Below are 27,468 nucleotides of genomic sequence, written 5' to 3' on the forward strand. Positions count from 1 at the left end.
AAACCTCATTTAGGAAATACAAAAGTCTTAATGAAAGGATTCGGCTGTTGGTAAATACCAACATTTTCCTCAGACAAATTATAAAATTACAAAGAGCATCACAACTCACAAACACTACAGGATGTTATTGTTGACACTGTTGTCCCATTTGCTTGTAGACATTAACATTAAGCTCAAAGTCTGGCTGCACACGTCTTAATCCTGTGGCACTGCCTTGAATTTTATTTGAAACTAATAAAAGACTCGTGTCTGTGTACACACAGAGATGGTATACAGGACAGCAGATGGTCTTGTGTGCGAGTGTAATGCAATTTCTAGGATAAGTGCCAGCATCCCCGCCATAACAAAGATTTAACGTTGTTATCTCGACTCAAGACAAACTACTAACATGCCCAGACGACCTCGTTTTGATCTGCCAAGGACCCGACTCCCCAGCACAAAATATGACCAAGTCAAAATCTGTGCTACATGAAGACAACTCATCATGTTGAGCCATTTTCCCAAAAATGTTGAGTCTCTGTAGTGAGTCAATTGGTCCTTGATCTTGGGGTCTGATATAGAGAATGTAGAGATGAGGACAAATGAAGCTGTAAATATATCTCCTCTAATTCACTAAAAGCCTTGTTAGGGTCCCACTTTAGGAATTAAAGCCCGTCCATGAGCTGGACAGACACTCTGAGGTGGTGGCTGTCACACCCATTAAGTCCTCTAATGTCCACATGAGCATCGTCCCTGTAAAACACTGTCCCCATTAGTGGCTTCTTTATTAAATCAGATGACTGACTGTGTCCAGACAGAAGGGTCTAGCAGACTAGACTGGTGGAGTTAATGTGCTCTCAGGGTTGGGTGTATTTAATAAAACACTAAGATGATACAAATAATTCAGCTATATTGAGACACACTCCCATTTTCTTTTCTTCTGAGGCAAGAGAAGAAAGACTTGCGCTCTTAAATGGTGAGCGATCCAGGTGCTAGTCAGGGTTGTGGTCATTTAGTTTAGTCATGTTCATGAGGAGATTATATAGAAGTGGAGATTTTTTATTTTAAAAGTTCCACAAGTAGTGATCAGCAATGGTCAGTCAGTGTTTTCTTCAACATCTTACGATATTTGTGATATTAAAATATTTCCTACATTGTCACACATTCATTAGCATCCTCAATGTCAATTTACAAGTTGTTGCCACTTGAACTTGAAGACTTTTGAAGGCTGTTTTACTCAGAGGTGTGAGGTAAAGGACGAAGCAGCAGACACCATCCAGGGCCTGGGTAGGGGTGACACCAGTGGAGGTTGAGGTGTCCTCTTTGGCAGGAGTGAGTTTAGCATTCAGCTGCAGCGTTGCCTGCTGATCATTTGGCAGCGTGGCTCCGACTATTTCGTCATCATCATCATCATCATCATCATCATCAAACCATAAAGCAGGATCACCGCTACTAGATGCTGTGGCAGCGAAACAGCTGTCACCAGTCAGAGGCTACACAGAGCAGTACAGGTGGAAACAGCCACGTCCTACGGAGCATCATTGATGGCAGTGAGACGGTCTGTTCATCATTTCACAGGATGGCTGAGTAGTTCATCAGATCCATCGTCGTCGACAGAGCTGCAGACATGACTCTCCCTGCTGCTAGACGCTGTCCCCATTATTTCTGCTTGATTTCCCCCCAAACTGAATGTAGGTGGGACAAGTCTTCATCGGGGAGGAGAATATAGGCCAAGTTTGTTACTTTGAATCAACTACTTCAGAAAACTCATCATGTTTAAAAGTTGTTTCCTGGCTCAAACTTAGGATGTTGAAGTTCTTTGGGTTTGATCCCCTGGTTCATGTGGCAGACTTTAGATGTTATGCATCCAGTCTTAAATCTTTTCCACCCCACAAGTATTTAGCCAGCGTATTTTTGTGTCTTTTGACTAGTACCTGGGCTCCATGCTGGTGAAGGAGCTGAGAGGGACCGAGTCCACACAAGATGCCTGCGCCAAGATGAGGGTAAGGCACAGAGTAACACTTCACTTCCTCTCCACTTTTAACTAATGTCATTATTGGGATAATTCTGGTTTATTACAACGTAAACACCTAAGTTGCAGTAAGTCCTAATCACGCTTTAATTGCATTGTGTGAGAATGAGTCAGCTCAGTATGATAATATCTGTAACGCAGCACATCAGTCAACATGAGCATAGACTGATCTACTTGTGCTTCTATTGAATTAAGATGTTCTCTCCAAAAAGGCTTACTGGACCTTTAAATCTGGGACACAGGCTCATACTCTGAGTGCCCTCACTTGAACTTAAACTTAAAATATCTCTACGGTGGATTAAGCTTTTTGAGGGATTTATTTTTAATATCCTCGCCCGGGTGGCTTGATACTTCACAATCCCCCTTTTACTTCTAATCACCTTATCTCTTCTTGTGGCTGCGTGTTCTGCTGCTCACTCTTTCTCCGTCTCTTTCTTTGTTTATTGTCTGTGCTCTGCAGTCCATTTATTTTCTTCCTGGTCAATCTTTCCATATTTTACTGTAACACTAACTCCTTCACTCCTCTGGCCCTCGGTTCATCCCTCCATCATGCTGAGCTTCTGCAGCATGAGGATAAATATTAATATTCATGCGTTTTATGTTCCTCCCCCTCCTTCCCTCTTGTTGTGTGTTCTTCCTCCATCTCTATATTTACTGTACATTGACACATCAGAGAGCATCTTTGTTCTTCTGCTTCTCTCCTTCCTCAGTTTGACACACCTTTGCCGCACACCAAGGTCGTAATTAACTCCAATGAGATGCACATGGTATTATTCTGGCTTTTCTAACGGTCCGTCTCCGCCCTCACGCATCCCTTCACAGTGAAGGCAGATGCAGGCGCTGGAATTCCTGCTCCACAGCCGAGCTCTGTGTCTGACAGTGAAGCCAAGTAGAGCGGTCTTTGTCAGCTTTTCAGCACTACCTGATCCTGACAGGGTTGAACTGCGGCAGTAACACGCTGCAAGCGCGAAGGGAAGAACAGAACAGAGGCAACAAACAGACATGGAGAGGAGAGCAGGCAGTAGAGTGGATGAGGACGGATAGAGGACGGACTGCGAAAGGAATATGGATGGAGAGAGGAGGAAAGACACGAAATGACATAGATAATACAGAAAAAATAAATAAATTTTGTCAAGTTTGGAGACACTTTTTCATTGAATTGAATGAGTCCAAACTTTTGACTGGTAGACTATGTCTTTGAATATATTAAGGCTCTGTTAGGCAGGTTGGCAGCTCAGAGGATAATGCTGACATTGCTGACAATCACACAATTCTCCACAGAGTCTCGCTGCATAATGACTTCAGTATAGGTATGTGATTAAAAGGAGTGAGGAGAGATATTATATAGGAGCTGGATAGACTTGTTGAATTTGCATCGCTATGGTCTACTGGGGTTAGAAATGTTTTTTATTAGATTGCAAACAGCCTTTAACCTTTGGAGATGACTGCACCTGATTCTGGTAATTGAGGTGGAAGGTATCAACACATTGTTGGATTGGCTAATTTATCTCAGGCTTTCGTTTGTCCTAGTTCTGTTTTCACTGAGATAATTTTTCTCATGTGGCTGTGGACCCAATGCAGCCTCTCAGACATCTATAAATCTATACCAAGCAATATCTGTAAATGTGGGATTAATTCTAATTTCCAAGTTTCCTGTTCTTTTTTTATGAGTTGCCTCAAAAGTCATTGCTGCCTCTGTCCTTTCTCTCTACCTTTGTTTTTTTTGTGCGCTCCAAGAAGTCGACAGAACAGATGAAGAAAGTGCCGACCATCGTGCTCTCTGTGTCCTACAAAGGAGTGAAGTTCATTGATGCCACAAATAAGGTACACACACACACACACACACACACACACACACAGCACTTCCTGCGACGCCTACTGCAAATAACACATGAAAGGTCAGACGTTTGAACATGAGCATGAGCGACATTCAGAGGTGTCAAGACTGGATGACATCACAGCCCTGATCTCTGCTTTGTGCTGCAGCTCTGCTCATTTAAAAGAGAGAAAACCAAGACAATGCAGGTAGAAGGAAATAGACCAGCAGTGTCAACCGACAACTCCCAAAAAAATAATATTGTTTCTTAACAACCCAGTTTGTATTTATGGAACAGTATGACTATAGTGTTATTCCAAAAAAAAAAGAAAAGAAAAAACTTCTTATTTTCTACTTTTAGCACAAAGCAACTTCCCCTAACATTTCCCTGATGTGAGCTCCAACTAAAACTTTCTTTTCGGGCTTTGATGTTCTATAATTCACAGCACTGAGATGTGTTTTAATTACCACAACACAAAGAGTGTTCTCCAGCGACATCACCAGAGGACAACTTCCAACTCAGTAACTCCAGAAAGCTCTCAAACCATAAGTGTGCTGCAGAGATTATGGTCTGGGAATAAAATAAATAAATAAATGAGATTGTCAGCCCCTGCTTTATATTCGCTTTTTTCTCGTGTTCCTGTTTCAGCAGAACATCATAGCAGAACATGAGATTCGTAACATCTCCTGTGCGGCTCAGGATCCAGAGGATCTGTCTACATTTGCCTACATCACCAAAGACCTCAAGTCCAGTCACCACTACTGCCATGTGTTCACCGCGTTTGATGTGGTCAGTACTCGCTCTGCTTCTACTTCACTATGAGACTCACTGCGTATGTAATATGACCTTGTCTCCCTCACACCTCTTTGCTTTTGTCTCCTCAGAACTTGGCCTATGAGATCATCCTGACACTGGGCCAGGCCTTCGAGGTGGCCTACCAGCTGGCCCTCCAGGCCAGGAAGAGTGGCCACGGATCATCCACGCTGCCCGAGAGCTTTGACAGCAAGCCCGGCAAACCCGTCCCCAAGCCTCGGGTCAACATCCGCAAATCTGTAAGCGCCCCTGTCACGCAGCCACAATAAGGTCTGAAAAGAAAATCCATCCCGAACTGAAACCACACATTAGCAACTCCTGATGTTTTTGATGGTTAGGATTATCTTTTCAAATGTAACTTTACTTCTCTTGAAAGATTTTATCTTTTGGGATGGATTTTCACTTCCTCATAACCTTTCAACTATTTACCTCCATTTGTATTTGCTTCTATTCAATTCCTAACCAGCATCACATTAACATTTTCATCGTCCATCTGTTCGTCCCCTCATTAGCCCATTAACAGCATTTTCATGTCTTAGTTTGGTTTAGTAGCATTATCCTGAACCGCTCGTGTTTTGTGTGTGTGGACGAAGTTGCAGAGGTGCATGTGGACGTTTGATCTGTTAAGCGTCCGTTCGGTCTTCTGTCCCCACAGTCTCTTAGGCACTTGGCTGATTGATGAGGCCTGTTTGCATAGGGCTCCAGGGAGGGCTGCGTGCTCACTCTGGGTGTGTGTGTGTAAGATGATGATGATGAAGAATACTCATGTGGAGGACTGTCACATTCTGAAGCACGGAGAATGAATTTAGTGACATTTAAGTCCGTCAAACCCTCATCACAAAGCTGCAGTCTGCAGGATTGTATGAGGAAATGGTTGTTGTAACCCCACGGCTTAAATTCCTGCCATCAAATAGCAACCTGTGGAAAGTTCACAAGTTGTGTAATATGTTGTAATTTAGTCATTTTATAATCTATTTGAAGAAAATACTCATTCCCAGTGGCCTCAATTTACTCGTAACCACAAGTTCACGAGTTCCATCTGAAAGCAGCGACAGATGCTAGCTGTGCTTCTTCCTCTGTTGTCTTTAACCCCATTTGTGACGTTACGTTACTAAGCCACCGACCCTACACAAACCTTTCAGTCTTCTTCTTCACCCATAGGAATATTGCTCCATCACACTTCTATTGCTCGTAAACACGGTGTCTAGTTTCAGCTGGTATGACTGAAGTATTGCCGTCGATGCCCAGCCCTAGCTTTGTGATATTAGATACAAGTGTCCCACATGTATGAATTTGTGTGTGTGTATATATAAGTGTAAATGTGCGTCTCCAAGCACAGCGTCACAAAGTCTCTCAGTAAACCTGTCATACTTCCATTAACCCCCGGCGTCTTTAAAATAGTCTCACTAACCCAGTCTCCTCCGCCGACACACCGGCTGGCACAGCAGCACATGTGTGTGTCTAAAGGAGCCGGTGTAGAGTTACGGCGGCTGCTATAACAGCGCGCCTGGACCAGATTTAACATACTGTGAGTCATGGAGGAAAGCGACGGTGATGGAGGAGAACAGTGGCTTCAGAGGAATGGTCCCACTTTCTAAAGTTAGCGTGAGATGTGAGATGGCGAGGAAAGACGGCGTGAGAGCGGGAGAAAAGATAGAAAAGGAGAACGCGTGCACGTATTTTTTTACGTGCGGTTCGGTGCCTACGCAGATGATGGACGATGGCATGTGTACACGCAATCTGCTGAGTCGGCGACCATTACCTTAACCATTAATTGCTTTTTTTTTTCCTCCACACTGTATGTGTGTGTGTGATGTAGTTAACGGCTTGTGGTGTGCAGCCGGGCAAAGATACTGCAGAATTCACTTAATATTCCTGCCACCCGCCAGCCATATTCTCCATCCTGCAGCACCTCTCAAGCCCCGGTACTTTAAAGTACAGCTGCTTTGTTTCTGCTCTCTGTTGTGTACATTATGTGAGCACATGTGATTATAAATCTCCCTCCATATCCACTTAACTTGTCAATATAAGGGTGAGTGAGTCTGATATGACTGTTGTCTATGATAAGAACTGGCGTGATGCTGCAATCTGAGAGTAGCTGTAAAGTGGCATTGAAATGCGAGTGACTTGTGCTTCTTAAAGCGAGTGTAACAGCCTGCCAGCAGTGTGAAAATAGCTTGTTTCCAAGCAGGAGATTTAGTTCGTTGGGTGGGCTAGGAGACAATGTTTACACGTTATTCTTTCAAGCCTAAGAACTGAAACTTCATTAAAAGTTATCTCCCCTCGTGGGCAGAATTTTTCATAGACATGGAGAAAGTAACGGCTTGTTAAGGCATATTTTCAGAGTGATGTTTTCTTTTTTTCGGTTGCTGTGCCATATCAGTGAGTGTTGTTGCCATGCAGGAGCTGCTATATAAATGTGGTGTAACGTTGCTTTTTCCAACTCGAGTTGTGCTGTATTGCAGTGATTCTGCTGTCCCACGCTGTTGCCACGGCGATGACTTTGCTGCCATGTTGTTGCCATGGTTTTTGCTTTGGTTTTTTGGAGTGGTGTTGCCTTTCCCTGTTGCCATGCAGCTGCTCTGTCACCGCTGTGGTTCTGCCTTGCTGCCTTGCTGCTTTTTTCTCCGGTGTTGCAGAGCGAGGCCCGCTTTGACCTTTATATGACCTCTGCCCCTGTAGGTCATCATGCCCCCCTCCAGCCGCTGGTCACTGGGCCACATTTACACCCCTCACCGGCCTCCTCTCCACCCTCCTCTTCCTCCCCCTCGACTCTTCCATCTTCCTCACAAAGCTCAGTCACAGGTCTTCCACGCTTTTCCTTCTCTTATCCTTTACTTCCACATGTTTTTTTCTTTTAGTCCAGGAGAAAGCGCCGTCTGTAAGTGCTTCCATTTCCTTCTGTCTCTTATTCACCCGACTCTGCATCCTTGTGTGTTCTGTTTGCAGTGAGTGTTTTTGTTCCTGTCTCCATATCATTCGGCAGCACCGCTAGTAAAGGAGTCTACAAACAGTCTTGCAAAGCCGCCCACCTCATTTCTTTATGGCTAATATAAAGCTGGATGCAGAGCTTGACTTTAATGCTTCAGTCAGGTTTTATGTGCCCCACTGTACAGCTTCAGCCCCTTAATGGGATTCACTGGCCCCTCATAAATGGGACATTTGAGATGGTAAATTAATGGAGTGTTTAAATCAATGACCAATACTTCAAATCAGCTAAATGTTTATAAAGATGCTTAACAACCACTGTGATCCATTAGTTCACTCACTGAATGTTTGGAGGATCTTAATTTCTGACCTAGTCTCTACCACCTCCATCCACATCCTCATCCTTGAGCACGAGGCTGCGGAATATTTAAAGGTTCATCGAAGGAAGGCTTCAGAATACTCAGCCTGCCAAGAAATTATTCAAATGTGCTAAGTGCATTAGAGCATGTTTTGCATCAGTTTGGATCACTGAGTTGGCTGTAGTTTGATGGTTTGCAGAGCCAAATCAGAATGAGAAAATAAATTATTAAGCCTTAGGGAAGTTACGGAGCAACTTCCCTAGAAAGCACCGCGGTGTGAGGTCGAGCGTGGAGAGAGTGGTGTAAACAACGGCTAAACTCACATGTGAAACTCCCATTATGGACATGGACCTGTAGATGACTTCCTTCAGGGTCTGATGCTGCCTTCAGCTGAAACTTGTGAGCTTGTGGTCGTGACACGGAGAAAGAAGTTTTAAATGCCACAGGAAGGGGCAGTTTGTGTGGACTTATTTGGTGAACACTCAGTGCGTTTACATTCAGAGCTTAATCGAGCTATGCTCAAAATTCGACTTTCTCACTACAGTCCTTGTCCCAGTTTACATGCAGCGTAAGAAAATCGAATAACTGTTCTCCTCCTCCACACTAGGTGGCGATACGTGTATTTTCAGCGGGATAATACCACGTTAATACGGCCCGATTTCCGGTTGACCTATTACATGATATAATAAACTAGAGTCGTTCATGCGGTGGACCAGCATTTCAAACAACAACCAGACGGATAATACTACATTTTTTAATCTCGTACGTAATGTTCGCGCTACTTCTGGTGCAGTTAAGATCCGCGCTATCCCTCAGACGGTTCTTCTAGCGGATCCTTTCCTCTTCTTCTTCTACAACCGGCTTTCATGTGCATGTAAACGCACTGACTGTTAACATGACCCAATTGAAGGCTGCATTAGTTTTGTCTGCTCTGACCATCTGAAAGTCATTAGCTGGTCCATCTTATTGTCCCGCCATCTCACCTCTTTCCATCAGCCTTTGTTGTCTGGACTGAGCTCTTTCTCCCTGTTAGATCTCCTGCAGCGTCACTTCAGGTTCTTATTTTCCAACCCTGCAGAAAATCCAAAATAAAAAAAAAAAAAAAAAAAAAGGTGTTGATATAAACCATATTTTGAAGGCAGACATAGTTCATTCAGTGTCTTCATGGTTCATGAATCTGATCCTAGCTGAGCATGATGGTGTTGTGGCGTGTGTTTGTCTTTTATCCTATAACCCCAAAACAGGATTATAAGGTCTTGCTGTGGCTGCCTGAGCGTGTGTGTGTATGAAGTAGAGGATAGAGAAGTGGATTAATATTAAACTTAGTTTTCCTATTGTTGCGGTAGCAGTGTGTTGAGAGAAGATAAGAGAAACATGGCTTTGTTGGAGCACTGCAGAACGCTGAGATTAACTCTGTTTACTCCAATAATACTGACACACCTGAAGAAGTCAATATTTTTTAAGAGAATTAGAAAGATATATTTTATATATGTTCTTAATTCCTTTACTGGGAAAACTACAGAAATGCAGCTACTCTTACAGTCACTGAGATACAGGGGGAGGCAGAAACCCTACAGGACAACTCTGCATTCAGAAATGAATAGTTGTGGCTATGTTCTCTGTTCTTCCATCACCTCACATTTCAGTTTTTATACCCGTCTCATTCCTCTTTAAGAAGCAGATGCTCCACCTGCATCCATTCATTCTACTCTGACTTTTTACTTTTGAATTATGACCAAACTGTGTGTGGAAATTGCCCTTACTGAAAACCAATACAATAACATGCATATTTTCAAAATTGCCTCTTTTTTTCTCCTGCTACTTCCTCTTTGCTTCTCTTCATGTGTTTGAATCTTGGCCTCCCCTCCCTCTCTCCCTGCTACAGATGGAGCAGCCGTCCATGGACCAGAAGGGCCACGCCAACGTGCCGTGGATTGTGGAGCCAGGTCAGGAGGCCAAGAGAGGAGTCAACACCAAGTACGAGACCACTATTTTCTAACATACACCCGCCTTGTCCACTCCTGTGTGTGTGTGTGCCTTTCAGAGGTTTCCCTGTATCGGGGCCCCGCCCCGGAGTTGGGCACGAGCGACGCACGGCGCCGCGTCACCTCACCGGCTGAAAAATAAAAAACAAAACATCTCGCCCCGCCCCCGTTAGCCGAGCCTGTCCACTGCATGATGACGTTTGGCGCTGCGTTGTCTCTTCTTCTCTCTTTTGTTTCTGCTCTCCCCCTCTTTGGCCTGGGCCTCATCCTCCTGCCTGCAGGGCTGGCGCATGACCTTTGAACCCAGGGCTGTGGTGCACTTCTCTGTCTCCACCTGTAGGGGGAATGGTCAGCTGTTTTTCCACTTCCTGTTTGTCGGTCAGTCAGCAGTCAACCAGTCGGTTGTTCTGTTCCAGCTTCTTTTTTTTTTTTTTTTATTCTTCCCGTTGATGGGTGCAACCATTTGCTTCGTCTCTCTCCTTATCTTCTCCTCCAGCTGCCTCCATCCCTCGCTTTTCTCCTCCGTTCAGCCCCTCCGTCCAACTGCCCCTGACAACTTGAATGATTTAAATACTGCTAAGAGCCGTAACAGTGTTTTAGCTGTCTGTTAAGCCCGGTCTGGGAGCTGACAAAGAGGAGGGATGTTGTCTAAACACGACAACAGGAGGAAAGTTCAGACTTTTTAAACATTTTTTAATCAAAGAGGAGAGCTGAGTCACAGGAGAGGTGATGTAGCATAGTCTAACTTTGACTCAAACTGGTTCATCCAGCAGGCTACTAGAATGTATTTCACCTTTTGATTCTTTATATCAGATTATTTTTTTGGAGATACTAACAAACCTGTGAATTTCTTTGACAAACTATATTTTAAACATGACCTGTGACACAGGAAGACTTAGATGAGTTTTTTGATTTTTCTACCACCTTTTCTCAGCACATGTTTGTGTCATATGTTCAGAATTATTTTAGTCATGTGGAGTTTTTTTCCCAGCCCGTAAACTTCATTTTATTTTGGGGGGGAAAAAAAATAAAAATAATCTTGTACGTTAGCATGTGGCTTGTGAGACGCATGGTGGCCATTTTGGATTTGCTGAGCAGGGGGGCCGGTGGAGAGGCGGGGTGTGAGGGCTCTCTCGATAAGTGATGTCATCTCATTTGCAGGGCAATGCCGGACGCTCATGTCTATTACTGTGGAATGCAAAGAATGTAGCCAGCCCTAAACATGGACCTTGTCACACATACAATGCAAAAAGGACTACAAAGGACCCTGTTGCTCACTTTTCAAAAGGACTACAAATATGGATGCTACTCCAGTGTTTAAGGTTGACTACACAATTTTAACATTCATCCACATGATGCTTGACACAGTAAACAATGGACCAATAGACATTTCCTAAAACACACACACTAACAGGACTGCATCTTGACAGACGACCGTCTGCTCTGAATGTACTCTTATTTGAAAGCAGCCTCAACTTTCTGCAACTACATGTGTTTTATGCGCCCAAGGCAGGCATGACTTTTGGGAGGTCAGCATCTCCATGGAGACGTTAAGTGTGGTTTCAGGGCATCTGTTGGCAACAGGCAGTGGGCTCACTGAAGGCACCATTGGGCATGTGTCTGTGTTGGCATGGGTTCCAGGATGTCTGGCTGGCTCTTTTGGTTCTTTTTATTTTCCTTTAACGTCAGAAAATAATACAGCGATATATGCACAAGCGTGTAAATGTGATTGGACTAGCTGCAACACGCTCAAGATGCAACAGGTGTCTCTTAACGGATGATGAACCTATGTGAACAAAATAGCATCTAGCGTTTTAAAAAAAATAAATAAAAGAAAAAAGAGTATTCTATTCGTATTGCCCGACATTTTAATGTTTAATATGAGAGTATTATATTACCATGATGATTATGATTATTCTTGTGCAATTCTTGTCTACTGTTGTCTTAATGTTACATTATTTTTCTATGATATGCTGAGATGAAAACCTCGGGCAATCCTTTAAAAAAAGAAGAAAAAAACTAGAGTGAATGTTGCAGGTGGCTCGCTAACTCTTAGGTCAGGTCAACCCTCCATCAGTTCTCATGGGGCTCTACTCTTATCTAGCAGATGTACTATTTTAAACGCAGTATTACTGTATTATTTGGATGAGACATTGTCCAATTATAAAATGTACATAGATATTTTGCCAATTCATTGTTCATACATGTAATGTAAAAGAGAAAAGAATAAAGGATTTGCAGGAAATGGCACTGGAAACAAGGTACCAAGATAAAGGTTGGAAATTTAAAAAGAAGTGGTAGGTTGTAGAGATTGTATTTTAAGTGAAAATTAACATGGATTATTTGGTGACATCACTGCTGACCAACTAATGTACATAGGCTTGGGCTTCCAGCACACTGATTTTTGTAATTTTGGCCATTATTTATATCCTTGTAAAGCACATGAAATAAAATATGACTTGTACAACCATATTTATGAGAATAAATTGTCGTGAGTTATTGCCTTTTTTTGTATTCCACCACACCTAGTTTTGGAGTTACAGCCATCGTGTCTTGATGGTCAAAGTCTAAGAGCAACAACAAACCAAAAGTTCAGCTGAAACAAGAATGTTGGTAGAACCAGAGTCTGGTCAGAATATTGGGGGCTTGTTTCAAATACCTAAATGCTGCTGTTTTTTCAGGACCTCAGTTATGGCTAAGTTTACATGGACAATGTCAACGTAACTGGACTCAAAAAAAAATCAATCAGAAAATCACTTCTCTGCCGCTTGATTGAACAAATAATCCTGTTACCTCCATGTTTATATCCCTCCAAGAAAGTTGCCAAATCAGTCAATGTTTACCCCCTGTGGGGCAAACATGTGCAGAAAGAATGGATTTATTCCTACCAGAGAAAAACAATCAGATTGTGATTACATGGTTGTTAAGCACTAACATTTTCCTATTGAAGGATTATCAAAGATTTACACCAACGCTTTCAATCAGATAGAACACTTGTCTGCTTTGATTCAGGTGGTTAAATGAGGCATTTTTACTGATAATTGTTTATAATTGGAATACAGAGAGCGTCCATGTAAACAAACCCAAAGAACTGGGTGTGTGGGATCCCCCTTTACCGAGAGGATAGCCCAAACTGAGAAAATAAACATCTTTTAAATAGTTCTAAGTCACAGATTGTCACCTAAAAATGACAATGCTACCAAATCCATTGACGTAACCTTCCACCAGTGATGTTGTACGTAGTGTCACATACCTCATGTCGTTTCAGACCATCATGTCAGCATCTTCAGAGCTTGTCCTCCTGTGAAGCAGCACCTTAAAACAGAGACAGGATGGTTATTCATCGTCCACAGACTCCAAATCATTATCATCGATAACATAAGCTGTTCTGTGCATTGACTCCTGAGCAGACCTTGCAGGACAACAAAGACATCGTCAAAGGCCGAAGCTGCTTTCAGATAGTTTTTAGGCTTCCTGCCAGGAACACACATCAGTAGAAATATTGATTGCATATTTGCTTCCACTAACGTTCCCTCACATTAAGCCCTTGTGGGTGATTCACACCTTCAAGTTGAGCGAGGTCTCAGGGCAGCCATGTGAAAGTCATTAGTGACGCACAAATGGAAGTGAAAATTATTGTGAAACCACTGGAGGGAAGATGTCGAGATGATTTGGAAACTGGCCAAGTTGTATTGTTTACCGTAAAGACACAAATAAGAACGAAAGAGAACGCGTTTGATATCAAGAAATGCTCACAACCGATGGGTGTTGAACTACAGGTCACTACAGGGTCAGCAGTTTGTAGCCTTCTCATCAAGTCCATCATCTAACTTCAATGGCCTTCAGACTACCGCACAGACGCACAGTTTCCATGGTGACCACATCTTCAAATAACCTGACCCACATGTCTCTATGTACAAAAAACACAACAAATAAAGACGCAAACCATCCCTGCTGCTGCGTGTTGAGCAGTGTGACGTCCACAGTATGAAACCACGACGATCAACTAGTCTATGCATATGAATAATAAACTACATTTTCCAAAGTCACCTTTACACGTCCTGTTTCCTCATTACATTAATTTCTCAGCTGAGTAAGTGCGCTTCATTTGCATTTTTCTGGTTTTCCGAGCTCTGAATTGGAGGCATAGAGCTTGTGTCTTTCTGTCACGGGCCCCGAGTCAGATATTAAGTTTTGTGCTCATCACTTCATTCTGCACCTAAAGAGGAACACGCAGTTTATTTTAGTAAGGTACGACTTTCAGAACACACACAAAAATGAAATGTGCCACTCGTGTTAACTTGTCCTTCTATGAACGAGTGAAATATTTAAACTTCATTAACATTTAATCAGTCTGTGGCAAACATAAGCCAACTGAGTAGTAAACGCAATAAAAAAAAAAACAAAAAAAAACTGTTGAACAAATTTTGGCAATGAGGGATTTAATTAAACAAACATGAAGAGGTTGGCAGGGTGTGGGAGCTGGAGGCCCTCTGGCTGTTCTCACCACAGGGCCCGCCAGGAATTGACCAACAAATTACAGCTTTGAAAAGGTCCACAGTTGAGAAGGTAGGTGTGTCTTTTAGTGAATGGGTGCTGTTCATATGGTCCAGGTGCTGCAGCAGCTTTATTATTTATTTATTTATACTGAATTAAATTTAAATTTCAGTCGTCAGCCACAGATCACTGACGACAAGGGAAAGTAACATTACTCTAATACGTGTACGTTTGTCTCTGTCTTTAAGTTAACACTATATGTTTCATATCAAATTTATTTAGCTTTGTCAACTGAATAGTTTTGCGTAAGGAAACAAAACATGTCAGATCCATATTTAAATGTTTCATGTTTTATGCTGCCTCTTTTTGAGGATACAGCTACAGGTTGTGATAAATTACACCAAAAATGACTAAATGCCAGATTGTTGTGCTTTTAATTATTTCCAGCTTATGCATCTCCAAACATTAGAAGCCGAACTTAATTAGAATTAATGAGGGATTTGAAAGGATTCAAATTTGAGAATCAGACTGGGTGCTGTTGAAGAAAACACATTTAAACCCTATATAAATGTCTATGCTGGCTTGGAAATGCAGTTTAATTAAACAATGCTCTGCTCTACAAATATACGCTGTATACGTCGACCTTTCTACAGCAACCCTGCTGTTATTGCATGATTTACACAATCATTGTTTTGTGGATGAAAAAAAAAAAAAAAAAACAGACGTGTGGAAGTAGGGATGAGGTGCAGTTGAATGTCCATTAAATTACAGAGGACTGACATTTACAGTGAGCCTCTGAAAGGCTGAACAAGCATTTGTCATGAGCTATAAACCACAGAACAAAAGGGCTCGCAATCTGTTTGCAGGTTGGACAGTTGCAATCTGCACTAGAAACCACTGGGCTGTTTTCTGAGGCTGGAGGCTGCAGCGTATTGGTTTGCAGGAGATTTACTGCCATTCTGCAATTTGGTGCATTCTGTTGAAAACTGACAATGCATTTTATTGTTTTATGAAGAGCAGACCACTGCAGGGAGCAGAGTGGGAGTCAGTTCAAGATATTATTTCTGGGAGATTAGAGCAGTGGTGGAGAAAGTGGTGCAGAGGCTGCTGTTTTTAGGCTCTTCCCAAATCTCCAGCAGCTCCATTTTATTTCTGGTCCTGGCAGAGGTGGTGACGCAGGACTTAACTGAACAATGAGGACAGGATAATGAAAGCAGGCAGGAAGATGAGCACTGCAGGTTTTCGTCCCGTGCAAAGAAAATGACTAATAATGGCAGGTTGGTTTTGTTGGTTAACAGACACCGACGATTTCTACTGTCTGCAGTGAAGTGTAAAATAGGAAGAGTGGATGCTTTGTTTCGGTGTCTGTGTCAGACGGTGGGACACGGCCAGAGATGCAGATGGTGTGTACTGCCCACGGCTACTAACTAAATGAGACGACTATAGACAAACTGCTCATGTAACAATCATAATTAAATCTGACTTTCACTTAATGCAGTCAGCCTCAACCACAGCGCCACAGAAAAGTAAAAATGAGGGGGAAATGAAGGTGCGTTGTCACATTTACATTCAGATCCACACTGTTTATCCAATGCGCACACACACATCCTCTGTTATATGCCTCTAATACACAAACAAGGACAGGAAACAGGATTAAGATCTGCTCTGAGAAACTATTTTACATAAACACAACTTGCTGCATTTGGTAAAAGACGAGCACAAAACACCCTTTTTTTTGCAAATGTTCTACAACAGCACTCACATTATCATAATAAACAGAAAGAGACCAACATGGAGACAGGCGATAAAGAAATAAAGCGCCGCTGCCACAAACAGTAAACACAGATAGGCACCCTCCTGAGATGAGATGAGATGCTTGTGATGTGCAACCTTTCTCCATCCGACACAGGAACACTCAAGTACTCACAACAGACAAAGAAACAACACAGAAGTCGGAGCTCGGTACGTTTCTTAGTCACAAATCCTTACGTATTTGATCGTATATAGAGAAAGAACGGCCCATATTTCATCGTTTCATTGAAATTTTTAAACTCCTAGATACAAATATAGTGGCTGGGAAGAATCTGTCACCATTCTCCTGCACAGTGCTTCTTTGCATACTTCTACTCCAGGTAAATATCTAAAGATAAAATCTCTTTGTTCCTACTCACAGTAGGCAAACATTAAATAACAATGCCTTTTATCACTATTGACAAATACGTTGTGGCCTCTCTGAGTTGTACGCAGTGCAGTAATTGAGTAGGGACTAGAGGTTTCCCTGTACAGCCTCAGTACTGATAGATAGAATCTGTCAATACCCTGATGGGGAACATCTGTAAATCATGGCTACAGAGAACAACCTCTAAACTGCATATGCATAACTGTAAGAGGCATCGTCACCCACTACGAAAGTGTCAACTTGTCAGAAACACTTAATACGTGTATTCGAAGAATGTTTACATTTGGTAGCATAAAGCCGGCATCAAACAGAATCTACATCATCTGTCACTGCTACGTCAAATGGACAGAGCATAAGCATGTAGGTCAAATGCTACAGCAAGATGAAAATTGAAAGCGCTGCCAAAGGCTCCGAGGAAGCATTTTACATAACTGAATGCAGAGCGGAAGTGTTTCATATAAGGTGGGGGGTTTGTTAGATCATGTGGGACATCTACGCTGGAGAACACAAAAACTCCAACTGGCATGAGTGCGATAAGAGCTGACAGGCTCTCACCAACGTCCCGGCCAGCGTCTCTGAGCCCACTTTGATGTCTGCTCTCAAGACACCTAAAGCTGGTACGATGCAGCCGGCTCTTAGCAAACCATCTCCAAGCAGTTAAGCTACATGACAGTGGCGACGCCGAGCCGTCACAGAAAGCTGCTTATGTCACCCTTCTGGTACACAAAAAAAAAATCACAAACGCAGAGATCACAAACGTATCTTTAAAGAAATGACGACTTAAGAAAACAGGAGATCAGGTGTTAATGCGGGAGGGAAGACGAGTTGAGGCTTAGGCTGCACATTTTACGAAGCCGCTCGTTTTTCCTCTTTAATCACCAAGTGGAGAAGGAAATCCAAATAGCAGCCCTACCCAGTTAAATGAAAGACTGCTGGAGCTTCATCGGGGCTTTAGATGATTTTGTCACACATTTTTAAACAAATCGGAAGCTGTGGAGGAGTGATTCTAACAAAGAAGAGAGCCACAATCAAGAGACAGAAAGTAGGAATTTATCCTCCTATCATACAGAGCTAAAGCAGGAGGTGACTGGGGACTAGAGAGTTACTTCAGGTTAACTAAACCAGGGCCCTATCTAGATGATCTGGATGTTCCACTCCCCCCACAAGTTATCTATGCATGCACAATGATTCACAACTCAATCCAGAGCTGTGACCAGTGTCTCTGTCTAATCCCATTACAGCACTTGAACAAATCTCATCATGCTAATTCACACATGGATAAAATAAGACAAGAAAAAAAACATATATGAACACTTATTGTACAAGCCCATCTACACCAGCTCCTGACACCACACAGTTAAACCAATCAGGTTGACAGGTTCAGCTGGTTTAAAGCAGATTTGCTGTGTCATAAAGGCTCTGGATTAGTTTATCTGAGCATAGGGAGTGAAAGTAGAGGAAATCCATGCACTGTGTGCACTGGCAAATGAAATCATCTGACGTCCTGGAGTCACGTGTTGACTTGTTGTCATGAGGAAACACTTGACATAAGATCTAGTTGGACAGATAAACTAGTGTCCAGGAGGAGGTGGTAAATATATACTGGTATCTCCCCTTGGAACCAACAAACAATTCAATTTCTGCTTAAATATGGTTTCACACTAGATACAAGAGAGGGAGTTGATTATGAAGAGGCTCTTGACATGAGACCGGAATTTATTATAAGCTTCTACAGTTTTCACAGAGGTGACCACTGAAGCACTTTCACACCATTGACCAATAAAATGCTCATCCACTTCTATAGCAGCTCTAAATTAATGTTAGTAAAAAACAGAGAACTTCAAAGCAGCGTGTCCTGTACACTCAGACTCTCTGACACATGAAGACGTTCTATTAAAAGAGCATCTTTCATGTGCAAGCTTGAACAGACAGACAGAGTGGTGCACCGCGGAGCAGAGCAATTAAATACAATGAAGCCATCTGTTGACATAAATGGTTAAATTTCAACAACTGGGGTATTAACTGAGGGAAAACCATCACCCACTTTCATCTCTTCTCAATCCTCAAAGCCAAAATCAAGGTGAAGTCTTGTTGCTGTCTGTTACTGCTACAAATGAGAAAACAAAGTGTTTCTTTTTTAATAAACGATAAAGAGATAAACAGACGCAGGAGCTTCCTGAGGCTACGCTGACTACAAGCCAACGCGGCTCATCAGGCTGTTTCAGTCATTCTGTTCCAGATCTGTCTGCCTTCGTTTAAGCTCAGCAGCAGCAACAGGGCTAATTGTTCGGGACAACCAGTGTTTAATGCTAAATGGTGCTGGTACCCAGGCACAAGTAAATATAAGAATGGCTTTCTTACAAAACCAAGTTAAAAGTGACTCAGATTGTTTCTCGATGATATTGAAACGTACGAGAGACAAGATTGAAGACGAGAAGCCAGAAAAATGAAAGACGCAAACTGTCTCCAGAAAATGACGTATAGAAGAAAGCATTGTTTTGTCTCAAACTTTAGTAATGTAAGAGAACAACTCCACTGAAAAGTTAACTGTGATGGAGTTTCATAGTCTACAATTCAAATAAAAAAAAACCTTCAGTGTACTAAAAACTAAAGCCTGTCACTACATTTATAAGAAATCCTTGATAGCGGTGGTAAGTGAGTCTTTTATTGACAGAAGTGATTTAAAAAGAATTAAAATCAAAGACAATAAGTTCACAATAAGAGGCTTATTCCGAAAAGACTAATCCACAGTTTATAGACTCACTCTTTGTTTGCTGATGGTCCGTTGTACATTGGTTGGTAACTCTATTCCACTGTATATTCATTTATAGGCGTGGTTAGCTTTCAATATCATTCATCACTGCACTCATCTGGTTTCCGTTTACGCCCGTGCCAAGTAATTTATTACAAAATACTGATTAATCAAACATGTATTTATGCCTAAATTGTGCATTTCTGCAAATCTGGCATCGATCAATAATTAAAGTCAGGCTATTACTGGTTTATTTTGGAATAAAATTCTTCATCTTTGTTGTTTCATAATACCTGCAGCCATTACAGCCCATTATTTAGATTTGTGATGTTTTCAGACATCCCACTAAAGCTCTTTACGATGATTCATGCTGCAGCTGTATTTTAAGAGCAGTTTTGCTCTCGCTAAGAAGATACACATGTTGCAGAATATTAGGATTGCATCTTAGGACTTTATAATCTGATCACTGATTCACATGCATATTCCAGCCATAAGAGGCTTTCAGAGCTTCTGCTTAACTTGTCCACGGGTACAAAACCAGATTGAAGCATACGTTCTGAGACTATACCAATATCCAGTCTTGGGCGTAGACAATAAAACTTTATTGTGTAATCAAATATAGAATGTGTATTTGCAGCTCTAGAGTGATCTCAGGGTTTATCTGTGGGGAGCAAAGACTAACTCCATCCCTAAAAACTGCTCCTGAGAAGGTTTGAACGATCCGCGAGTCATAACTCTTTAACACGTTTGAGCTGAACTACATGTGGTGACAGTGACTGAGGAGGCAGCTGGGACAATGGGGGACAAATGAGCTGTCAGGAAAGACAGTTTGATTGTCTGCTTCAAAAGCCTGTTGTACAATGTGTGATTAAAGGCTAGTCAAGTGGTTACAGAAAACATTGCGTAAGCAGAAGCTTCCAGTGTTTATGAACACATCTTCACTGGGCTGGTTGAAGTGCCCTTGAGCAAGACAATGAACCTCTATAAATTTATACATGCCACTGCTTTCATAACACTGGCTCCACAACTCTAACACTTGCAGCAAATTAGAGGCTTCAGCAGCCATGTAAACAAAATAGGACCTGTTTAATTTGTCTGGTAATGATAGGAAGCCATGGTGATGAACACAAATTAAAAAGTTGATATAATGATAGATACTTTCATTACTATATATCTGTCTTCTGCCAGGGACAGTGAGAAAAGGAAGCAGCCGTCATTTAAGAGATGCTAGACGGTGAGTTATTACAGAATATTTACAGGATGAAGATGTAGTTCCCAAAAAATAAATTCAGAAACCTATAAAATAAAAATAAATATTCCACTGCTCTAATAAAAAAGAAGAAAAGCTCAAAAACCTTTAACCACACAGGACTGGGATGCACTGGAGTTTGTCTGGACATTCTACCACATAATATTTACACAATATTAAAAAGTTAAGAGAATCAAGAGAAATCTCTGCACACAAGGGAAAAGACTGAAAACCAGCATTGAATACTTGTATGATTGTTTAGCGGTATTCACTGCATGACACAAACACTTCACTGCATCAACAACTGCAAAGAAAGAAAAAAAAAATCTATAAATAAGTTCCAGTAATGACCGCCTTTAAGAGCTAATTCATCCCTCAGGCATCAGTTTAATTTTCTACCCTCAAGTCATTAAACAAAAATGTCCACTTCCAAAAACTTAACTGATTAATCTATTTTTCTACATAATCTCTTAAATCACTTCAGCACTTATAGGTGATTGTGATATGACCAACATTATATATTTTGAATTTCAAACTTTGCGTAGAGAGAGGCTTTTGAAAAAAAAAGTTTAAAACTGTCGTGTGATCTGACCAATTAAAATTTGAAAAATATTTTGAATATTGCCGTCCTTCAGGCTAAAGAGGAGAGCGACAAATGTCTTTTTCAGTAAAAACTTAATCAGTGCACATGGGCAAAAGAAAGAGAGAGAATATGTAGCTTATTTCAGCAAAGCAATGACATAATTCAGCATGTATTAGCTACAACAGTATGACTTAAAATAAATAAAATATAACAAATTCTTGAGCTGAAATCTTATATCAAGAATGAATAGGAAAACATTTCCATTATAAAATAGCAGTTATGGGTCTCCTCGGTTTCCTACTGCTCTCCAAAAGAAGAATTTTATCCCGCTACGATAGACGTGAGTAATTTCATTCCATTGATGCGTTTCTTTGGCTGGATGAAGAGGAGGTGAGCGATCTCTTCCTCTTCCTCCTCTTTTGTCCTGTAGTGTGTCAGTGTGCATGCTGCTGGTCTGACTGGGCGAGCGACGGGATGAGGTGAGACACGGGCGACCACAGCATCTGCTCTTTCTGGGCCTCGATCCATTTCAGTCTCGGCTACATTACTCAAACGCTAACTAGTTCTAACACTGACATCAGACGAATGCATTCTCGACATTTCTCAGCGTTCTCGTTGCGACGTAGCCATGTGTGTCTTTCCTAAATTAGAGCAAACCATCTGGGCAGATGGGTGCAGTAAGGTGAAGCAGTTAAGGAGAAACGGGAAGTGGCCCAACGTGGAACAAGCTCTGGCTCTGAGCCCTCTGGCTCGACGAGGGAAAGCAATAAAGGTGGCACGCAGCTGAGCCAACAGCTGACAGGAACAGGAACCAATGTTTGCCCAAGGTCAGTGAAAACAGAGCGCACACACACTCGCATCCACATGGGGTGCACAGGGAAACGGGGTCAAATAAACACAGGGGAATGTTACTGTGGTGACCCAGTAGTCGGGGGAGATCTAACACAGATGGACAACACTTGCGTGTCTGTGTGTGTTGAGTTGTGTGTGAGAGCTGGCATCTGACAGAGCCTTGTAATCAGTCTCGCTGCTGTTGTTGGCAGGCATCACGACACCAGGTACGGTCCACACACACACAAACACACACACACACACACACACACACACACTAAGGCCTTTCACAGTGTGACTGGTTCATTCAGAGCTCGATCTCTTGCCAAACCACGCAGCTCCTCCTTTAATGTTGTTCTTGTGTAGACTATAAAATAATAAGGAAACGTTGTTAGCTTATTGCTAATAGATTTTTTTTTTAAGCTGACGTTGATGTGATCATGTCAGAAAAGAAATCATTAAATATAATTAAATTGGAGCCCAAATGATTAGTCATTGACAATATGACAGTCAAATTATTGTTGCATCATAGACTGTTTCTTTTTTTTTTTAGACTCTGCTTGAATAAAACAAGATATTCTACAACAAAATGTTTAATCGATGGAAGGAACTGAACTGATCGAGCACAAAACACCAAACATCCACTCATTTAATCTTCTTCAATATGAGGATTTGATGCTTTTGTCTGAGATACAACACTGGGATTTCACAATTTCATTGTTCTGTAAATTACTTTTGGATACCCTGTATGTATCGTTTCTGGATATTTTGGGGAGATGTTGTTTACTCTGTCATTAATTAGCAAAGCCCTTGTTAATTAAGCTTTATGTTGATTGTAACTGGAAAAGCAGACGTACTATTTGTCAGCAAAATGTTGCTTACACCCACGCAGTGTGTGACGATAATGGGAAATCAACGTTGTTTAGTTTTATTGGTCTATATGCACATAAACAAGCTGCTTACAACAAAATGCATTAGCCACGCTAACCATGAGAGTCTGCTTCAGGAAGTCTTTGTTGAATTCTTGTCTAAAAAACCAAAGGATGAGGACACAGCAGTGATTCCCAGGCACTGACCACCATCCAAGAACATATTTATAGATAACTGTCTTAGTCCAAATACTGACGTTGAGTTTGTTTAGTTGCTCATAGTATGGAGTCAGTGGCTGTGGTGGCAGGTGTACATCTGTTTAAAGGATCAGAAATATTTACACACCATTTGCATAAAATAGTTTGACATAAAACTGATTACATTTTTATCTTACTGTCATGTGATGAGCAACAACCCTTTGGAGGGCATTATTAAATCATCCAATTATGACCCAATTTTTTTAACAACTAGAGGCAAACAGATCAAAGACAGTCTGACAAATTATGCATTTTGGATTTGGATTGATTGACAATAAAGAGAAAGTAAGTCCAGCCTAATAAATCCAAATTTATGAGACCTTAAACATTCATTTCAGTTTGCACCACAGACACGCACAGTCACACATACTCTCCCATCCTCTGTACACGAGCTGACGCTCAGATGTTCCTGACACCTTCCATTCCTGACGACGTACGAGTGAGTCTTTTTAGATTCTCCATTCCTCACTTGTGTGCATGAGTGCGTCTGTGTATGTGACTGGCAAACCCCAAAAATGCACATGCACATTTGCACACTGCATAGCCACCAGTTTGTAAAATAGCATATGGGGAAAAAATTAATGACGAAAGAGAGCAGCGAGAGAGAGAATAGAAACAAGATGAAAGTCTAAGACAACAGACAGAAAGCCGGAGGGAAGCTCACTTCTTTTCTATTTTTTTTAAAACAGAAGCTCTTTAAACCTCCTGGGAGTCCATGAGCGACTGAGGACCTCTCACTTGAAAGGTTTAGATATCAGCCTCACATTAGCCTTCAACTCTAAACAGTTAGCACTGCTAAAGGAGACTAATTAATCCTATAGGCCTCTGAACTTTACATTTTAAATTACTTTTTAAAAGATATGCAGTTTACAGTTGGTGGCTAAGTCTCTGGCTATGACTCTGCATTTTTGCAATTTCACAAAGGGACACAACAAAACACTTTAGGGAGATTGTTCAGCAGCAGAGTTTTATTTTAGCTCCTGAGACATTAAAGTCAGACAGACCAAGGACAAAACCTCATCTGAATTAGCACTTAGCAGTACGACAGGCATCAGAGACTGCAGAGAGGAAACCCTGGTCTTGCTGCAACTATTAGGGGAAGGTGGTGTCAGTAGTGAGTAGACTCTCAGACAGCCAGATAGTTGTAATTACTTCAGCAGCAGACAAAGATTAATTAAGCAAGAGAGTGGGGCGAATTAATGAGGTTAGCGTGCACCTCAGCCAGACTTTCTAAACTTCACACCATTCCCGTGGAGACTGCAGGGCATGTAAATGCACGTGGTGACGGATATGAACACAAAAGCAGAGGAAACAAGCAGCGCAAGAGAATATATTTTATTGTTTTTATGCTCAGAAAACACACACGAGAGATGTTATTACATAATTGTGCACTCTGAGGAAGGGAAAGTTAGTTTTAAAGCTTAAAAAGGCAGACGACGTAGCTTAGACATAGTTTTAACACGATCAAAGCCTCCTTTAAATAATTTCCGCTTCATGCGGCACACATCCAGTCCACAACCAATAAGAGCCAGCACCCTCAATCTGGGACAATCCCCACGTTCAAATCCAGGAAATATCCATGTCAGACCTTACCGAGGATACACAGCACCACATCATTTACTTCAACCACTAAACGACACTTTATAAATAGAAAGCACTGAAGTCAGACAGACAGCTGGCAACGTTGCATTAGTATGTCATATGCCTGCTCCGCGTCTGCCACCATGACTGCATCGGTTTTCCAAATCTGACTGGCAACCATGACGGTGTGCAGCAACCAGGATGACTGAATGACGACCCCGCAACAAACGGTTTCAAGTTTAATGTCAGGGTATAAGTAGGTGATGTCGCGCTGTCTGGGCCAGATAACACAGACGGGTTGTTGTGCGCACACTGGAGCGCTTTGTTATTCTAAATTTATAGACCGATTTACCACAAGTATTCGGAGCTGGTGACAATAATAGTCACATTTTAGGGAGAAGACGACCTTGGAAAAAGACAGCTAGGGTATGTTTTAGCCTGATATTCAAACTAAATCATTAAGTTCAGCCTTCACTAATCTTTACGAATGTACAGCGAGTACTGGAAGAAGGTTCTTTCAAGAAATGAGACCAAAATATCAGACTAGATGCTATGTTCATACATACATACATCACCACAAATGCATCATCCTCACTATGAACCATGATAGTGACAGCATCATGTAGCTGGGATGTGTAAAATTAATCTAGCAAAATATAGAGAAAACCTAGACGACAATCTGATTCAGTCTGAAAGAGAACTACGATGACCCGATGTATACAGCAAAATTTACACAGATGTGGTTTAAAGATAACAAGATGAATGTTCTGGAGTGGTCTAGTCAAAGGCCAGACCTCAGTTCAATAGGAAATGATTTGGAAAATATCTTTTTAATTAGCTGACATTACTTGGTACTAATCTGTCTCACTTTGATGGTAAACTCTTCTCAGGAAAGTTGCTAATGATAATTCCATTTATAAAAGCAGTAAAAGGGGGAAAACAATCCATGGGCCTAATTTACATATCATTAGCCAAATAGCATAATTGCATTTTCTGATTGACAATGACAATAACCAGACACACTGTGAAAATGTTCCAACATCAATAAAAACACCAATGTGCCTGCTAAAACTTGTGTTTTTTGAAAATGTTCAAATATGATTTATCCAATTATGCTATTAGGCTAACAATATAAAACTACAAAAACTGTAAATCACAGCTAGAACATGCAGAGAAATAGATTCCAGCAACAACTGACAGACGTGGCAACAGGGACATGTTAAGAGCATACTTCAATTACATTGCCTTTGTAAACGCAAACACCTCATGTCATCAACAGACCAGACAACCAGTAATGTAATACCAATAGTGTAAATGAGAGATGTGAGGTCAGTGTGAGAAGTTATATATTCTGCTACCATTTAGATGTCATCACCAGGGAGGGCTCCAGGATATTTCTGAATGCAGCAGGACTAGAACAGCTTAGATATTAATAGACGGAGGTCACACAGAAGATGAACATGTCACCAGTCCGACTAGAAAGCCAATATATCACAAAGCCTATTCTAAAAAGGTAATAGTGAAACGTATTGTTTCCAATAATGGTTAAAATTTGTGTAATGGAATCGAAAAATAATATTTTTTTATACATATTTTCTATAACACTGACTATGTTTACATGGAGGCATCTGAATAACAGCCCAGCCCAAATAAAAATACGTCATGTAACTACTGAAATCAGAAAAAAAGCTGTAAGATCTGAAAACCGGATTCAAGAACAAGAACATTGTAGCATAACCATGCAAACATTTCCCCGTATAGGGTAAACATGAGGTAACGTAAAACCCTAAAAACGTGCATCAGCATTGGTCATCTTCTTTCACTGAATGAATTTAATTGAAGTAGATGTCAGTAATGTTGGAAGATAAACATATACTTATATCACTTACACATATCTAATTGGATTTTATATAATTTCCATAAATTTGTCTGCTTCCACAAATTAAAAAAATCTATAACGAAGAAAACAACATGCACCAACTCACCCACAAAACAAAAGGTCCCTGGACCAACAACCAGTGGATATTAGTGAGTTGTAGCCATTGTAACAAAAACTACATAAACCACAAACCTAACGCAAAGAAACAATAAACTGATTAATCATAAAAATACACCATTATTTTTCAACATTAATCAGCCATGATAGGATAGACAGCATTGCAGTCTGCAACTACCCCAAACAAGACCTGCACTGCATACCAACAAATAACCATATTATCCGTCTTACCTTACACCAGGTGTTTATTCTCGACTTCCCTCTGGGCAGAATAATCCAAAAGACCGAATACGTTTCCTTCGACATGAGTCACTGCGGTGTTAGTTTAATCTTGAAGCTTTAAAAAATACGTCCATGTTGGTAAAAATTCGCCTTAAAGATGGCGCTCCTTCCAGGTGTTCGCAAATCAGTTGATTGCTTAGCAACCGTTAGCTTAGCTAGCAGCAACGGTTGTTGTGGATACCCAACGTTGTTCCGCTTCTTCGCTGTTTTCATCCTCGAGTTGTGCTTAAAGTTTATGCTTTCATAATTTCTTACAATAATAAAAGATAGTTCAAGTCAAGTTTCTTAACTTGTTTCTCAAACTTTTACCAAATAAATAATACAGCACTGCGAGTATCCCTCGATCGCCCTCGAAGTCACAATTATGCTAATAACTTCCGGTTCGTGCACGAGTGACACATAATCGTTTACTGACATAATATTAATTAATATCAATTAAACAATTACAGTGTATAAAAATAATACACTGAAACATTAC

The 27,468-nt window shown here is 41.3% G+C and overlaps 1 protein-coding gene and 1 long non-coding RNA gene across 8 annotated transcripts in view; one reads left to right on the plus strand and one right to left on the minus strand.

Moving 5' to 3' along the window:
- anks1b (ankyrin repeat and sterile alpha motif domain containing 1B) overlaps positions 1 to 12,385 on the plus strand; it is a 182,566-nt gene extending 170,181 nt beyond the window's left edge. For 4 of the 7 annotated variants that reach the window (XM_047575790.1, XM_047575794.1, XM_047575796.1 and 1 more), the window contains 6 exons: positions 1,911 to 1,982; positions 3,749 to 3,835; positions 4,477 to 4,617; positions 4,713 to 4,880; positions 9,814 to 9,905; positions 11,075 to 12,385. In XM_047575790.1, coding sequence (XP_047431746.1) covers positions 1,911 to 1,982; positions 3,749 to 3,835; positions 4,477 to 4,617; positions 4,713 to 4,880; positions 9,814 to 9,905; positions 11,075 to 11,123 — 609 coding nt within the window. In that variant the 3' untranslated portion in view covers positions 11,124 to 12,385. The remainder of the gene's footprint in view (positions 1 to 1,910; positions 1,983 to 3,748; positions 3,836 to 4,476; positions 4,618 to 4,712; positions 4,881 to 9,813; positions 9,906 to 11,074) is intronic. The other 3 variants (XM_047575793.1, XM_047575791.1, XM_047575792.1) reach the window with 3 other exon arrangements.
- LOC125000322 lies at positions 9,967 to 27,213 on the minus strand. The gene is made up of 2 exons (XR_007111315.1): positions 26,940 to 27,213; positions 9,967 to 13,228 (listed from the first exon to the last, which is right to left on the minus strand). It is a non-coding gene; the product is annotated as an uncharacterized LOC125000322 (long non-coding RNA).
- Positions 27,214 to 27,468: the final 255 nt, after the last annotated feature.

Source organism: Mugil cephalus, chromosome 22 (assembly GCF_022458985.1).
Source record: "Mugil cephalus isolate CIBA_MC_2020 chromosome 22, CIBA_Mcephalus_1.1, whole genome shotgun sequence".
Lineage (NCBI taxonomy): Eukaryota > Metazoa > Chordata > Actinopteri > Mugiliformes > Mugilidae > Mugil > Mugil cephalus.